This window comes from Poecilia mexicana, unplaced genomic scaffold (assembly GCF_051168715.1).
Source record: "Poecilia mexicana isolate PSO_F unplaced genomic scaffold, ASM5116871v1 scaffold_7, whole genome shotgun sequence".
Classification (NCBI taxonomy): domain Eukaryota; kingdom Metazoa; phylum Chordata; class Actinopteri; order Cyprinodontiformes; family Poeciliidae; genus Poecilia; species Poecilia mexicana.
The window spans coordinates 31,424,279-31,440,510 of NW_028263376.1; the positions used below are offsets into that span (position 1 = coordinate 31,424,279).

Sequence of the window (16,232 nt, forward strand, 5' to 3'; positions counted from 1 at the left end):
TGTGGAAATATTAACCATTTGACATGATGATGTTGACATATGATGGTCACACCACCCAGTGAGGGTATTTAAAGGCTGCGCTCCCATCCCTGAACATCCTGGTACCAGGTACTGATGCTGAGAGGCACTTCACTGCTCACAACCCAAAGAACGGTAACGTTGGAGCTCTTCTTCTTTATCTCAATGCTTTATATATTTTAACATTCAAATAGACCCTTTGTCATTTCATCAGATACTGAATATGAACAACAATTTCTAAGGGGGCTCGCGCTCGTCTTTAGCAACGATGCAGCGATTTGTCAGTCAGGAAGTTTCTTCATTTGTCTCAAAGGAAAGACACAAAAAACCTCAGCAAATATGAAAATATGTGACTTTTCTATAGATGTGAGGACTTTTCTCAGGGTGGTTGATGCTGCATCCTAATGGGGTTATAGACCTTATTTACCTAGATATGTAGGCAGGCTTTCTCTTCTGCTTCCTGTTAAATAAAGGCCACTTGGACCAAAAACAATCTGTTTGCTTTTATTTTAAATGTTTTTATACCCAGATATTTTTCCAAAATATCTGGAGTTTTGACTTCAGCAGGTCAGAAACAGAAAAGCAAGGCATCAGCATAACGTGGTGATGACTTGTGATCAAAAATAAACTTCTACCAAAGTCCAGCATCTCCCTGCTGCTGTGGTCCACAGCAACAAGAGTTTCAGTTGCTAAGGCAAATAGGAGGTCACCTAAAGGTCAGCTCTGCCTCGTTCCACTGTACAGCCTAAAATATTCTGAGTATGTAGCTAAGAACAGAAAACGGTCAGCTGTGGACCTTCAGCTTACTTAGTTTGTTTCGGCGCCTATTTCTCCTCTTGTTGCCAGGAAGTTTCAGCTCCAGCCGCCTGTTTTCCTCCTGTAGCTCTGAACTTGTAGCTTCAAGCTACTCAAAGAGTTGGCTAACAACGTTAGCACTGGACTGAAGGTCACTGACACTTTGTTCTTGCCCTGACTCAGTCAGTTTAAGTGTCTAAGATCACAAATTAATACTTCAAGTTGACTGAAAGATGTTCCAGAAATTTCTCAAAATGTCTCAGGTAAATTCGCAGCATGCATTGCAGTCAGTGATCCACCTGCCTCATTAGCATCGCTAGCCTCATTAGCATCGCTAGCCTCATTAGCATCGCTAGCCTCGTTAGCTGAGCCATTGCCCGCTCTGCTGGCTGATCCTTTCTGCTTCACTTGGTGGATTTGGACGTAATTCATCAAACCTTAGTGCTTCCTCAGGTTTGAGACTTCAAAATGAGAAGGTAACTGTTATATTATGCAGTAGGGTTTTATCCTCTTTAATGAAAACTACTTAAAAATTTTCCTCCACCTCCACATTTAATCTACTTTCTGTTTGTCTATCAACAGAAAGTAGTTGTAAAATAACAAAACCTAAAAATCCTTAAGTGATCAGGGCCAGACTTTAGACTGAGGAGAACTCAAAGATTGTAATTTATTGGTTGTTCTTTTTGTTTCTTGCTTATTTTATGAATACATAATGTGCAAACATTGTATTTTTTTATCTTATTTATTTGATAAAAACAAGTATAAACCATGGCTAGTTAGCAATGCTGGATGTGAATACAAATGACAGGCTTTGTAATTTTATTTTTCTGAAAATCTGACTATTTGTGACGATTCTCCCTCAGATGGCCTCAGTTCTTTACTTGGCTTTGCTCGTCTCTCTGAGCTGCGTACTCTGGAACGGAGCCGACGTGAGTCTGCCATCTTCTTTTCCTCTGAAGTGAAAAACAGATTATAAAATATTATTGAGGAAATGTTTACAGAGTGAAGCTGAGGAGTTTTTAGATGAGGCAGCTGAAGGTGTTCAGACTTAAAGCTGTTTGAGTCACAGAATGAAGAGACATTTACTGCATTTACAAACACATTTAAAATAAAGTTACTGTGAAAAGTTCAGTATTTTATTTCCCTTATGTCAGTCAGACTCATTATATTGTATAGATTTTCTTACTCATACAAATACTACATATTACATTTGATAATTGTGACTCACAGAGAATGAAAACCCAAATTTAGTGTCTATAAAAAGTAGAATTAGGGCTGTTGTAAACGAATATTTTAGTAATCGAGTAATCTATCGATTATTCTTACGATTAATCGAGTAATCGGATAAAAAAAATTATAAAATGAAATATTGGTAAATCTGGCATAATACCGGTGTTACTATCAGATATCAATATCAGTCCAATTTTTCATATTTGAGCATCCCTAACAGTTGCTTTTTTGTAGTTTAGAAAACTAACCTGTAACAATAATAGCTCACTTTCTAAGTTAACCAGAAGAAAAGTTATAGAAAAATCTGAAATTATATTGAATTTAATAACAAAGAGGCAGGCTCACAAATATGCTTATAAAAAATGTCTACAATCCAGCTTTTAGTTTATGTATTCATCTTCAGTGAGTTTAATAGATTAATTAAACTCACCTTGCCACCTAACCTGTCACGCTTTGGGTTTGAAAATACGGGAAATGCCGCCTGGAGTGGGAGGAGAGGGCGAATGAACGAACGTAAGATGGGTGGAGGGGAGGAAATAGACCAGCGGACTGACGAACCGTTAGACCGGGGGACGAACACGGGGGGAAGCAATACGGGATATTTACGACACCTTCACTGGTCACACTCAGAAACTCATCTACCAGCCATGTACGATGCGCTCCGCCACCCGTTTCTTCAGACCGGGATATGAAATTTATTGTGCGGTTCGTCGGTAAAGCTACATTTACACGGTAAGCATCAGCTACTCAGCCGCCCGCCCTGTTCAGGCTATCCGCTCACCTCAGCGCTCTTCCCGCCGTTCGCTTTCAACCAGCAGCCCCGGAGGAGAAATGCTGCCGTACTCCAGGCATTCCCCAGTCATTTTAAGGATGCTTATTGGTTCCCCAAAAACGATAAAAAGTCGGGCATTATCATCAATCAATAAAATCCCCACGGGCCAATCTTGAAGATTGGACTTTATGCCGCTGAGACTTAGCTTTTGTCAACAACTCAGAGGCGGAAGTGAGAGCTCCGCGCAACGCAAATGAAGTCCCGGCCGGAACACGGTGCGCTAACTAATAAAACATAAATTAATGAAGCTTCGAGGCAGGTAAATTTTCCTCGAGGAATTTTAGTACTCGAGGTACTCGAATCATTCGAGGAATCGTTTCAGCCCTAAGTAGAATATTACATCTGATTGATGATAAAAGATATTTTAAACAGAAATGGCTTCAGACAGACAGCAGCCACTGAAACTGAGGAAAAGGACTTTAAACTTAAAGGACCATCGCTAAGCTCACTATTTGGACTCTTCAAAGCTCCCTCTGGAAGTTTTTGTTTAAAATTGATCAAATACATTAAATATGGTTAAAATGTACAGAATATTAAAGTTGTAATTAATACTTTGTACCTTTAAACTCAACAGTTTCTAAGCTCTCAGCACCTGGCCTGGGCTCCTTTTGCTCTAATTCCTGCAGCTATGGGCCTCATCCTATCACACTTGTTTCTTTCACTCAGCTTTTTATGAATATCTTTGGTTAGCACTGTGCTAACAACCAGCTAGCATTGACCTCTAGTGTCTTGCCTCCTTGTGGAGGGACATCCGTCCAGTCAGCTGTCGTCCCCATGATTGTGCAGATCATGTTATGACTTTGTAAAATTGATCTGATGTAATAAAAGTTTCTGAGACGTTTGGGTTCTGATGCTCTGTGAGCCTTACACATCAACACTGCAGCAAATACAGGTTTAAATGTTTACTTTGTGTGATGGATTTAAATAAGAGAAGTTTAATGTTTGATATGGAAGAAAATATATTGTTCTTTTTGTTTGTTTCTTTTAGTATGTGCATCCAGTTTAACTTGCAGGATAAATATGTTGATGATCCTCATCTAGATTAGCAGCTTTTTAGTGACATGTGGTTTTATTAATCTCTACGTTCTCTCTCTGTCCACAGGCTGAATGTGGTAAGTATTTCAACCTCACGCAAAGCAAGCTGAGAGTTTTGTTACATTTTGACTGAATGATGTTCATGAAAAACACAGAAGTCCAAATTTGATGCAAATACTTGTGAACCTGAATTGAGGCAGCTTTACCTCAATACATTGTCATTTATTTATGAAGAACAAGGATTTTGCTGCTAGTCTTCTGTTCCATTTAATAAGATATAATTTCTTCAAATTCATTTTGAGAATAAAAGTCATTATTTAGGATCTGCTGCGCTTCTTTGCATTTCCCAGATCGTCCATGTCCGACTGGCTGGTCTAAGTATGGAAATCAGTGTTTCCTCTTCCAGGATACTCAGAAGGACTGGGCATCTGCTGAGGTACAGTCACAGAAAACAGGGCAAAAACCAGTTAATGTTTTGTGTGTTGTAAATCTGTCACTTTATTTCACTTTTTGTCATCTTTGCCCCGTCTGACCAGACGTTTGTTTCATAAATAATCAGTTTGTCATTTCATTAATGTTTTTTAGGACTGAATCTGGAATCTAGAATTTCCATCTGAATGCTTTTATTTAATTCAGTTTAAGTATCGTCACTTCACAACAACTGTCGCTTCAAGACACTAAGAACAGTTAATTCAGTTCAAGTCACTCCTGCATTTCAATAAATCCTAGTTATACATCAGTGGATCAAGTTCACTTTTTATGCGTTTTGTTGTTTACTTTATTATAACTAGTGATGGGTCCGGCAACACCGATGCGTCGGCGCATGCATCAAGCCCATAGACCAAACCCGTGTCGCTGAGCGTATTGGTTTCAGTAAGTCACGTGACCGATACAGGAACTGTTTCGAAATCACATTAAACGCCAAACTGTGTTTATAAGGGAGAGAATCTGTCAAAAGCATTTGCCAAACGAATTCTTGATCTTTTACAGCATCAACTATGGAGCAGCTTCAAAGGAAACGTTTCCTCAGTGTGGGACCATTTTGATCTTATATTGGAAATAAATTTGTCTTCATTTTTGTTGTTTCATCCGGTTCTTGACAGTTTCTACTTGATCTGAATCCATTGTCAGCTGAAATTGACTCTTAGTTTGCTTTCATATCGTGTTCTGCAGGTTAAGTGTCGCATATATTTGACTAAACTGTCTTATTTAAATAAATCCACCTTTTAATGCTGAGGCATCATGAGGCATGAGAATGAAGTCCCAGATAAACTCAGATATGCAGCCATTCTACAAATTACTCAGGTGCTTTTTATAAATTTCTTCATATAAATGTAATGTTTACTTCATTTTTGGAATAAAAATTTGTGGAAGAAACAACAAAAACAATCCACAAACATCCTCATTCCAAACACGTTCACTTAAATTTTCACTTTATGGTTCATGTTCACATTATTTATTGACTGTATTTAAGAACATCAAATATATTTTCAATTTAACTGAAGATATGACATAATACAATATATAATATATAACAAAATAGAAAGACACAGAATCAATACAGTTTTGCTATGCCTCATCTACCCACCACTATTAGTAATCCCTCATATCTAACATGCATGCAGCAACAGTGAGGAGGAAAACTTCCCTCTAACAGGAAGAAACCTCCAGCAGAACCAGAACCTGGCTCAGTCCAAACGGCCGTCTGGAGGTTTGAGAAGAAAAACAGAGAAACGAAACAGAAGGACTGATCTAGGAGTAATTTCTATGTTCATGAAAAGTAAAAAGTTAATATCAGGAGAGGGAGAATGAACGGATGATGGCAGCTTCATCTGCTGACTCCCTGCAGGAAGGAACCACATCCAGACATCAGACCAGGTGGAGCTTCTAAGGAGAAAACTGGAGAGTTGTAGCAGAGCGAGGAAGTGTTCAGGTTGTCCCCAGCAGCTCTACGTCTATAGCAGCTTAACTACAGAGACAGTTCAGGATAACCTCGGCCATTATAGGCCTGATGAGACAAAGTCCAGTAGAACCGTCTGGACTGGATCTCTGGATCAATGAAACGACTTTCAGAGCAACAAAATGTGCTGCTGGCCTTCAAATGTCGCTACAAGTTTGTCTTCAGACGAGTCAAACTAAACAAAGAGCTCCATCTTCTCTTTGAGTTGGACTTTTCTTAGTTTTGTAATCCGTTGATTTTAAGCCTTTTTTGCTCGATTTTAATGTTGTTTTGTTTTTTTCCCAGAGTGATTGCATTAGTTTAGGTGCAAATCTGGCCTCCATCCACAGCAGCGGTGAGCACATCTTCCTCAAGGAGCTGGTCAACAGTAAGAAAGGATCGTACCAGAGAACCTGGGTCGGAGGCCACGATGCTGTCAAGGTCAGTTTTCTTCTTTTTGTTATTATATTTTATGTTTTCGTAGTCAGGGATGGTTTAGAATATATGCACAGTAAAATGTGTGATTAACATCACTTGGTTTCAGGAGGGTGTGTGGCTGTGGAGTGACGGGTCAAAGTTCGACTACACCAAGTGGGGCAGCGGGGAACCGAACAACGTTGCTGGAAACGAACACTGCATGGAGATCAACATTGCTGGTGAACATGACCCATCAGCCTCTGGGCTTTTAAACATGTCCTTAAAAAGATGAAGCTTCGCAGCAAATATACTGAACAAACATATAAACACTGCATGTCAGATATTGTTGCCATGGAGAGTTAACTGTAAATGAGCATTTGCTGCATTTGCTGACATTTTATTGTACAAAAGTAATATTTCTCTGATTTGTGTATAATTTTGAATCCATCTTGCTGTCAGTGAGCATTACTCAGGGTCCACCGGGTGACCAGACAAAATGAGCAACAACTAGGCCATGAAAGGCCCCAAAATGCCACATTTTGTCACGAGTCATGAAGCCTCAGTTATGCAGGAGCGTGTCATCGCCATGTTGGATGCAGGGACGTCCACCCGAGCAGCAGCTGCACGGCTCAGTGTCCGTTGTCGGACATTTAAGAGTCTTAGAGTTGGTTCCAACGGACTGGCTCCACTGCAGATCCTCCTCATCCTCGGCAGCCACGTGTGACCGCTCCAGCACAAGATCGCCACATCCGGCTCGGCTAAGAGCAGCGACACACAGCTGAGACTATCGGTCTGAACAACAGACGCATCACAACTCAGACTGTCCGTGACCGCCTACGGGAAGCCAACTGGGTCAAAATCAAATTCCTCAACCCGACCCCTTATCATGTTCAAAGGACTGTTGATCTGCTACAAATGGCCGAACCACGAAGTTATCAATGCTGATAGGAAGATCAGTTATTACTGAAAATGTAGTTTGAGTTTCTCGATATATTATTTAAATATGTTCATAAAAGTCTTATTTGACATGGGGGGGGGTTATATTTTTTTGTATATTTATTAATTATAGTTCAGTTGATTTTAATAAATCTTAGGATCTCAAACTGATTCACCTGCTGCTGAAATATTTTCCTGATATAATTTTTTTATTTCTTTTCAGGATCAACTCAGCACCTGAACGATGAAGTCTGCAGCAGAAATAGATTCTCCATCTGTGCCAAAAACCCCTAACTCCTCCTTCCTCTTCCTGAGAAATCCAGCATGACCATGTGACCTTCTCACTGGTGATGTCACTTCCTCCAGGATGTCAGGCCTCGATGGCGTCGCTGCTGGAAGATACAAGGATAAAATCTAATTTCAAATAAATCTATTGCATGAAACATTTTTTGTCATGTCGTTTTATTTCTTTGAGAAAAGATGATCAACTTTAGATTAAAAGAAAATTTATTGAGTGAATCTGTCTCTGCATTTCCATGGTAACATCAAAGCAGTGTCTTCACGGCATACGCTGCACCAATCCGCCTGTTGATCTCCCGCTCCCTTCTTCCCTCATTCATGAACAAGATCCTGAGATACTTAAACTCCTCCACTTGAGGCAGGACGACCCTCCCTGACCCGGAGAAGGCACTCTACCCTTTTCCTGCTCAAGACCATGGCCTCGGATTTGGAGGCACTGATCCTCATCCCGGCCGCTTCACACTGGGCTGCAAACCGCTCCAGCGAGAGCTGCAGATCACGACCTGATGAAGCCAACAGGACCACATCATCCGCAAAAAGCAGAGATGCGATCCTAAGGCCACCAAAACGGATCCCCTCAACACCTCGGCTGGTCAGAGATTCTGTCCATGAAAGTAATGAACAGAACCGGTGACAAAGGGCAGCCTTGGAGGAGTCCAACTCTCACTGGAAACGAGCCCGACTTACTGCCGGCAATGCGGACCAGACTCTGACACGCCCCCCCTGCTGAGGGTGTAGAGCTGGTCCAGTGTTCCACGACCAGAACCAGAACCACACTGCTCTTCCTGAATCCGAGGTTCGACTATCCGACGGACCCTCCTCTCCAGGACCCCTGTAGAGACCTTACCAGGGAGGCTTAAGAGTGTGACCCCCTGTAATTGGAGCACACCCTCCGGTCCCCCTTTTTGAACAGGGGGACCTCCACCCCAGTCTGCCAATCCAGGGGAGCTGCCCCCGATGTCCATGCGATACTGCAGAGTCGCATCAGCCAACACCCTACAACATCCAGAGCCTTAAGGAACTCTGTGTCAAGATTGGTGTGGTTGTGATGAGGAGAGGACGCTGAGACCCAGGTAAAATGAAGAATATGATGAATTTAATGATGGTGTTGCTCATACAACAGTCCAGGACAGGCAGCTTCCGGTGAATCAAACTCGTCTCCATGTAAATTATTTCCAGACCAGACAATTCCTTCCTTTTAAGATTAAAACATTTAAACATTTACTGCAAAACGTTGCACCAAGATTTAAATTTACAATATATCAGAAATATTTCTGTACAGTTATTAAAATAGCAGAGTCAGATCCAAAATGGCTTTTTGTGCCATATGTGTAAATCTGTGTGAAGAACAAAGCAGTTTACTATTTATTGTAATATAATAATATATTGTAAAATACTGAGATCTGAATCTACAGGAGTACGAATCATTTTGGGATTAATCGTTTCGTCGTCGAAGAGTTTTCTTCTCATAAATTAAATAAACTAAATCAATCAGGCACTAATTGAATCTCAGGCTCGGATGATTTGAGTGTTTGAAGTAAAACATGACAAATAAGAAAACTGAAGTGGCGTAGTCAAAGTACAACAGAATAACTGTTTAATGTCCTTAAACAGGCAGTTTGTGCTGAACTAAAACAATTCATCCAATCAGAGCCGACCAGGGTTCTGATGGGAAACGGCGGTTTGATGGCAGCTGCATCAGCCGTTTCCAGCTTTAGGGGTTGAATACTTTTTACATCTGACCAGGCTGGTTCGGAGAAATATTTTCCATTTTTTCTTCAGTAACTTTGGAGCGTCTTGAGGGAAATGAGTGATGTGTAAAATAGGATGTAAATGACACTGGTTTGAATAGTATGAAGTTTCATGAATGCTTCAGGTATTGTCAGCAAAAAATGCAAATAGTTTGTATCGTTGGTTTGCATGTCCGTGACAACAGAATCATAAGTGCAACAATAAGCAGCTGCAGGTCTGCAGACAGGCTGCAGCAGCAGAGATGATGGACGCGCTTCACTTCCTCACCGCTGCATCACGTAAGGCTTCGCCTGCTTCCTCTTAACGCTTTATTTTTACCACTGAGATCAGGAGGTGAATATAGGTATAAAACATTCTCTGTTAAAATATACTCGGTGTTTTCAAAAACACGTATCTGCAGTTCTAAATTACCTCAAAGTTTTATTGCTCTGCTGATATTAACAACTTATGACAAACTCAGACTTTAAGATTAACATAGAAAATGCTAAATTTAATAACTTTTTATGATATAATAATAGTTAGGAACATGCAGATGTGTTAGTTTAAATTTGACTTTCACAAAATAAATTCAAAGTTTGACTACTATTGTTTTATTTGTTGTGCTTGTGGTTAAAATAAATGGCTTTCAGTATGATGAGCAGTTATGTGCAGATTGATACTGAAATATTGATGCTTCTGCCTTTTGATACCTTTATGTAATAAGATCAATTCTCAAATCCAAGTATTTCAGTACTTCAGTCACTTGAGGTAATGTAGCTAAACAAAAGAACGATAGAAAGAAACTCAGACTGAGCAGCGTTGATGGGAACTACTTTTTCTTCCGCCTGTTGAGTGTGTAATGCGTCAGGACGAAACGCCCAAAGCAGCGTCACTCAGACATAAACACGACGACACGTCATGAAACACATTTCAGCTGTCAGTTTAGTTCTTAATAACTAAACGAGGGTTGGCTTATTGCTTTGTTTTTTTAGTTTGCAACATTTTCACATATCTTGTATGATTTCCTGCTGCTGTTAAAATACTAAACGAGGCTTCTGTCTAAATGTTTTTCTGAGTGAATACATTAGAGTGACGTCTTCTTTTTAGGAAGCCAATATTTGAATTACTGCAGTTCTTTTAGACTTAAGAGGCAAATTAAATGTTTTTGCACAAAGTATCGGATCGTTTCAGCGATTCCAGCTTCAGTTTGACTCAGTATTGAACCAGTATTAGTGTATCATCACTACCTGTGGCTGACAGGTGCAAACAGCTAAAGGTGAAACACAGCATGAACTCAGGAATGATTCAAAGTACCAAAACACGGAAACACAAAAACTTCAACAGAGAACGCTGCAATCAAAATTAAAAAAAAAAAAATCCTACAATCAATTAAAATAATGCAAACAAAAAGAAAAAAGTTAAATACTACAAACCTGTTCCAAAAAGTGTAAGTCCTCCAGACCACTAGGGGGAGTAGGGAGTGTGTAACATTACCTCTCTAAATATGTTGCTGATCTGTAATATTGTTTTTAAAGGTTTTATTGGCCTTTATTTGATAGTTGACAGGAAAGTGGGAAATGCGGCAAAGGTCGCCAGGTCAGGAATCGAACCTGCGACGGCCACGTTGAGGCCTGAGGCCTCCATATGTAGGTTGTGCTTCATCCCTGCGCCTCCACAGCACACCGATCTGTAATATTGTAAAAGACACAAACTTTTCTTTTCTTCTCCAACTTTCTCATTCACACCCGTTAAAATCATGACATGGAGTCTGTACTGATGTCGGTCCGTGTGGTGACTGACGCCCCCTGGTGGCCAGGAGGCAGTTTTATACATGCTATTGAATTTTCTCTTTTGCTTCTGCCTCCTCTGGGTGCAGCAGTTTTTAATTGCAGCTTTTTGCTGCTGTTTTCTGTCTTTATGGGATTTTTTGTTGTTTCCAGTGTTTTTCTGTTGGATTAGTATTTTGGGTTTGCAGCATTCATGTGTCTCCATGATGTTTCTCTGACTGATGTGTTTGCAGCAGTTGGCCTCCATCCTATGCTCTGTCTGAGGAGCCAACTGATTTTTATTATCATCACTTTAGGGTGGGTTTTGGGGTCATCTGTTTGTTTTTGTTTATTTTTTTATTTTTTTAATGAATGAATGTTTTGCAAACGTACTTCATTCATAATGTGAAGAGAGCTGTTTTAATGCTTTTGAATATTTGTGAATATAAAAAATAGTGGAGTATTTGAAAATAATGAAGTTTACTCCCTTTCAGGACCAAGATGGTCGATTTGAAACCAGCTCTGCACAATCAGCTAATGAGCTGCAGATGAACTGAGTGTTGGTGTGTTTGTGCTGCAGTGCTGTGTGTCGCCGCGGCTCGCCCTCCACGCCTCTTTGTTTTTGTCAATGAGTTGATGACCTGGCCGGACGCTCAGAGTTTCTGCAGACAGAACTTCATGGACCTGGTGACGGTCAGCAGCATGGAGGACGTGACGCTCCTGACCAGCATGGTGGATCTGGACGCCATGGTCTACGACAGCTCAGATTTCAAATATGTACGTTTGAAAACGCACAGCTGTTCCAAGTCCTTTCACAGTTTCTTGTAGTTAAAAGTTAAAGCTGAGTCTTTGCGCTGTTTTCACTCAGATGTGATGTGTTGCTTGCAGCGAGCCTGGATCGGTTTGTCTGAGGACCTGAACAGCTGGAGGTGGTCCATTACTGACCCCAACTTCTACAGGGACGGAGAAGCTGCGTTCAGGAACTGGGCCGAAAATGAGCCAAACAACTACCTGGGGGCAGAAAGCTGCGTCGGGATGTGGAACAATGGCTTCTGGAACGACAACCACTGCCAGATGTTGGCCAAAGTGATCTGCCACGACGTACGAGGTGAGAGGATCAGACCAAACCTGACACGACTCTTAATGAACATGACAGCACAGCTCAAAAATTAATTCATCAGGATGAACTCTTGACCTTTCCTCTGAGCTTGTATTGAAGAAATGAAGAAAGATTTGTTATTTTATTATCAATATTGAAAGAATTTTCCTCAAACAACAAGTGGAAAAATGTTGCTTCTCATATTAATCTTTGTTTGCTTCACCTGTTTAATGTGGATTAGCTGGTCTAAGGTCTACCAAACAGTGGAAATCCTCCAGATATATAGAGTCATTTTGACCTTTATACATCAAAACAAATATCTTTAACAGTGTTCAGTTTCATTTCCCATTTCTGCTCTGATCAGTAGATGTTTGTTGTCTTGTATCTGGAGTGTTTGCTCCAGAGCTGGTTTTGGGTTTTGTTGCTCATGATGTTCAGAAGTCTGCTTACAGCCGTTTTAAACGTTTGGAATCACAGCAGCCGTCTCCCATCAGCTCGTTAACACACCTGGACTTAACGAGTCCCAGGAACCTCTCAGAAATGCTGCTGTGGTTTTTCACCTGTTGTGTCACCACCCTGGTTTCTCTTGTTCCTTGTGTTATTTTGGATTCTCCTCTGGACCTTTGAGTTTTTCAGAGTTATTGGTCATTTTATGTAGTTTATTTTCTCCTACGTTTTGCTTCATAAGCTGTTTGGTTTCAATCTTTCCTTCCAGATTCTTCTGTTGTTCTGTTCCCTGAATAATCTTCAAGGCTGTTCTGTTTTTATACATAAAGGAAAGAAAAAAGACAGTTTGTGGTTGTGAAAATATGCATATTTGCAGAGTAGCTGATTACTCAGGCTGTAAGACGTTCATTATGTTCATCAGAACGACAGAACAGAGGAAACCATCTCTGTGGCGCCGGCCTGAAGGTAAAAGTCTAAGCAGTTTGTGTCCAGGATGTTTGGGGTCTGCAGAAATTCCAGCGGCTCTTTTCCTGACCATTGACCTATCTACGCCCTGGGTGGAGGAACCTGTTGTTCTATGTCTTGTGGAAGAACTAAGCCACAGACTTTCCATTATAAATGTGTGTGAAACTTTGTTGATATTCTGCCTATGTAAAAAAAAAAGCACAATTTCAGAATAGCAGTGTTTCCGTTAAGTAAGAAATGCAATTAATATTACGTGACAAGTTATTAAAAAACATGCTGGGTCGTTATCCTTCAACTCCTTCCTGTGGTTTTCTTCTTCGTGGTTTCTGGCAGTGGTAACATCCGGTTGTTGGTCATGTGACTCGTGTGACGTGAAAAGTGTTTCCATTGCAGTTTGTGAAATAAACCTCCTCATCCAAACACCAAAACGTATCGAAAAACAAGTTTTTTGAAATTGTAATGTTTCCATTAAACAGATTTATTTTCACACTGCCAAATTGTGCAATCATATGATCAGTGGAGATGCAGCTGTGATCACAGGACAGACTGATTGTTGGTGGCTCAGAAGACGACCAGCGGCTCCTGTGGAAGGAAAACTGAAGGTGAAATGATTTTATCTGCTGATGATTTCAGAGCAGAATGTTTCACTGATCTTCATCAACCAGACGATGAGCTGGCCTGCAGCCCAGAGCCACTGCAGGAAGCATCACACTGACCTGGCCAGCGTGAGGACCTTGTCAGAGAACGAGCAGATAAAGGGCCTAGTCCAATCAGCAGGAGAGCTTCAGGCCTGGATCGGTCTGTACAGACTCTCCTGGGTGTGGGTGGATGGCAGTAACTCCTCCTTCCGCCACTGGAGAGCGTCAGAACCGAACGGGTCGGAGGAGAACTGTGCAGCCGCCGTTCCTGCAGACGGCGGGCGGTGGGAGGACTGGCCCTGCTCCTGGAAAATGCCTTTTTTTTGCAACGCAGGTAAGACTTGATTCTGTAGGTTTTCTCAGTAAATTGATTTTATCTTCTATTCAGACAGTTTGTTTCTGCTAACAACGTTCAAAAGGATTTAGTTAAAATACTGAAAAAGCAAATCCTTTATTTCAGAATGTCCATCCGTCATCTGGACGGTCACTTTGCATCCATCTGCTTCTCTAAAAGCCACACACATTAAATCCTTAAACAAATTTAAAGGAAATATAATCTCCACAGAGTTTGCATCAGCCTGTGACTCAGAGTTTACAGAACTTTGAAGAGATTGGAACAGATGAACTTTCCTCTTCTGTGAAATATCTCAGTATTTTCAGATCAGGACAGAAGCCTGGTTTCATAAATGCCTCCAATTTAAACACAAAACGTGGCAGTTTACGGCTTTTATACCCCCCCAAAGGTGGAAACTGACCTGCTGGTTACCATAACAACGGTAGAAAAAATACTGCCATAAACAAGGAGGTTATGAAGGAATAAACAGCTGAGATTTACGTTTAAATCTGAAACAAACTCAAGTAAGAATAATGCAAAGAAAACTGATCCGAGTCGTCGTCCCTGTGGCGCTCCAGGACTACGACCTCAATTCTCCGGTCCATCAAACCCAGATCAGTCATAAGATGCCAAACCGAGATTTAAAAACAGTTTTCATGTCGAATGGAGAAAGTTGTGACACCGGTTTGTTTGTCACAGTTCCAGGTTCAAAGCGGCTGGTGAAGGTGAAGCTGGTGAAGTCTTCCTCTCTGGACCTGAGGGACCCGGCTGTGCTGGCAGACCTGCTGCAGCAGGTACGGCTTCTGGCTTAGGACAAAAATCTGCTTTACGGCTCCACACTGGGGAAGCTCAACAGCAAACTGACAATCAAAGCAATTAAATTAAAAGTAACCAAACAGCAAAGGTAAAATCACAGCATGAAAACACTGTGGAGTACAATTATTTAAGAAACACACAAATTAAGCATTTCTGCATTAAAACCGAAATGAAGAGCAAACAGCAGAGAAGGAAACACTGAGTCTGTCACTCGCTGCGTTTCTGTTACAAATGATCTCAGAAATTTGTCAATATTCTGCTTATGCCAAAAAAAACACAATTTTGAATTGTGATGTTTCAATAAAATAAGAAATGAAATTAAAATCACACATCAATAAGTTTGTTTGTGCAGTAGGTCATTAAAACCCAAATCTCTCCATGATCCTCCTACCACTTCCTGTTGTCTTCTTCTTTGTGTTTTCCTCAAGTAGTATCATCTGGTTCTTCATCATGAGATGCAAAAACAAAGTTTCCATTGCAGTTTTTCAAAATACACTAATTTCCATACAGCTGAAAAGTTCTTTGAGAAAATAAAATACTATTTTTTGGTATTAATTACCTTCCTGACGGTGCAAAACTGCAGAAAAAGTGAGTGTGTTAAAACACCCACATCCCCCACTGTGTTTAAATCTGAAATTCTTAGCTCAGCTTGATGCTCGCTGGGTTTGGTTGCAGCTCTGAGTTTCCGTCAATTCACTGATTACTGGAAACAAATCTGTCCAGAAGAAAACATCTGTGGGGATTTGAGGAAAAAAACTTATTACCTGTTGCATGATGTGTGATGAAAACACTGTTATGTGGATTATTTTTGTCCTGATTGTCAGAAATTAAAATGCTGCGTCTCAGTTTGAACAGAAGTTGAAGGCCAGCAGATCAGATGGAGACGTCAGGCTGAGCTGGAGGAAAACGTTGGAAGGAGAAATCTTCCACCAGGAGTGATCATCAGCTTCAGACTGGAAGACTGGACTCCTCTAAAGACTTCCAGGAGCAGCTTCACAAATCTAAAGTTTATATTTGTGACGTGATTATCATAATTTCTTTGTGTGCTGAGAGACAGAAGGTCTGAGAGTCTGAATGGATGAATAAAACATGGCTGACTCAAACTAAACATCGTTTTTCATCCTTTTAGAGATTCAGGCTTCATCTAGTGAGTATTTCTGAGCTTAACAGGCAGCAGATGGAAATATAAGTTATTAAAACACACAAATTTCAATTAGATTCAATCTAAAAGAACAACTTATGATAAATATCTATGGTGGGAACCGCTAGCTAAGAAGCTAGCTGCGCTAACACTGAAGCACTCATCACAAACATTAGTTTTGCTAATGCTAAAGTGCTACGTCAACATGGAAGCTAATGCACATCAGGTTCATTTACCTTCCCATATATTCAACCAATTTTCATTTTGTTTACATGAATTATATAAAATGTGAT

The 16,232-nt window shown here is 40.6% G+C and overlaps 2 protein-coding genes across 2 annotated transcripts; both read left to right on the forward strand.

The window, feature by feature from the left end:
* The first annotated feature begins 42 nt into the window (after positions 1-42).
* Positions 43-7,645, forward strand: LOC106907166 (galactose-specific lectin nattectin-like). The gene is made up of 6 exons (XM_088007560.1): positions 43-153; positions 1,677-1,771; positions 4,232-4,346; positions 6,156-6,290; positions 6,394-6,505; positions 7,426-7,645. Exons 1-6 carry the CDS (start codon positions 115-117, stop codon positions 7,494-7,496), a joined length of 567 nt encoding a protein of 188 aa, XP_087863686.1. The 5' UTR covers positions 43-114; the 3' UTR covers positions 7,497-7,645.
* A 1,773-nt stretch (positions 7,646-9,418) lies between these two features.
* On the forward strand, positions 9,419-15,906 carry LOC106932523 (C-type mannose receptor 2-like). The gene is made up of 6 exons (XM_015011278.2): positions 9,419-9,532; positions 11,580-11,776; positions 11,888-12,107; positions 13,644-13,982; positions 14,682-14,776; positions 15,645-15,906. The coding sequence occupies exons 1-6, from the start codon at positions 9,496-9,498 to the stop codon at positions 15,735-15,737; spliced, it is 981 nt and encodes a 326-aa protein (XP_014866764.2). The 5' UTR covers positions 9,419-9,495; the 3' UTR covers positions 15,738-15,906.
* The last annotated feature ends 326 nt before the right edge of the window (positions 15,907-16,232 follow it).

What these genes read in the sequence shown, in the direction of transcription:
- LOC106907166 (XM_088007560.1), top strand. Translation starts at nt 115, where the DNA reads ATGCTGAGAGGCACTTCACTGCTCACAACCCAAAGAACG. An exon ending in GAGGCCACGATGCTGTCAAG is followed by an intron (nt 6,291 to 6,393) that starts GTCAGTTTTCTT and finishes ACTTGGTTTCAG; the next exon opens with GAGGGTGTGTGGCTGTGGAG. An exon ending in CATGGAGATCAACATTGCTG is followed by an intron (nt 6,506 to 7,425) that starts GTGAACATGACC and finishes ATTTCTTTTCAG; the next exon opens with GATCAACTCAGCACCTGAAC.
- LOC106932523 (XM_015011278.2), top strand. Translation starts at nt 9,496, where the DNA reads ATGATGGACGCGCTTCACTTCCTCACCGCTGCATCAC. An exon ending in CTTCCTCACCGCTGCATCAC is followed by an intron (nt 9,533 to 11,579) that starts GTAAGGCTTCGC and finishes TTTGTGCTGCAG; the next exon opens with TGCTGTGTGTCGCCGCGGCT. An exon ending in GCCTTTTTTTTGCAACGCAG is followed by an intron (nt 13,983 to 14,681) that starts GTAAGACTTGAT and finishes TGTTTGTCACAG; the next exon opens with TTCCAGGTTCAAAGCGGCTG.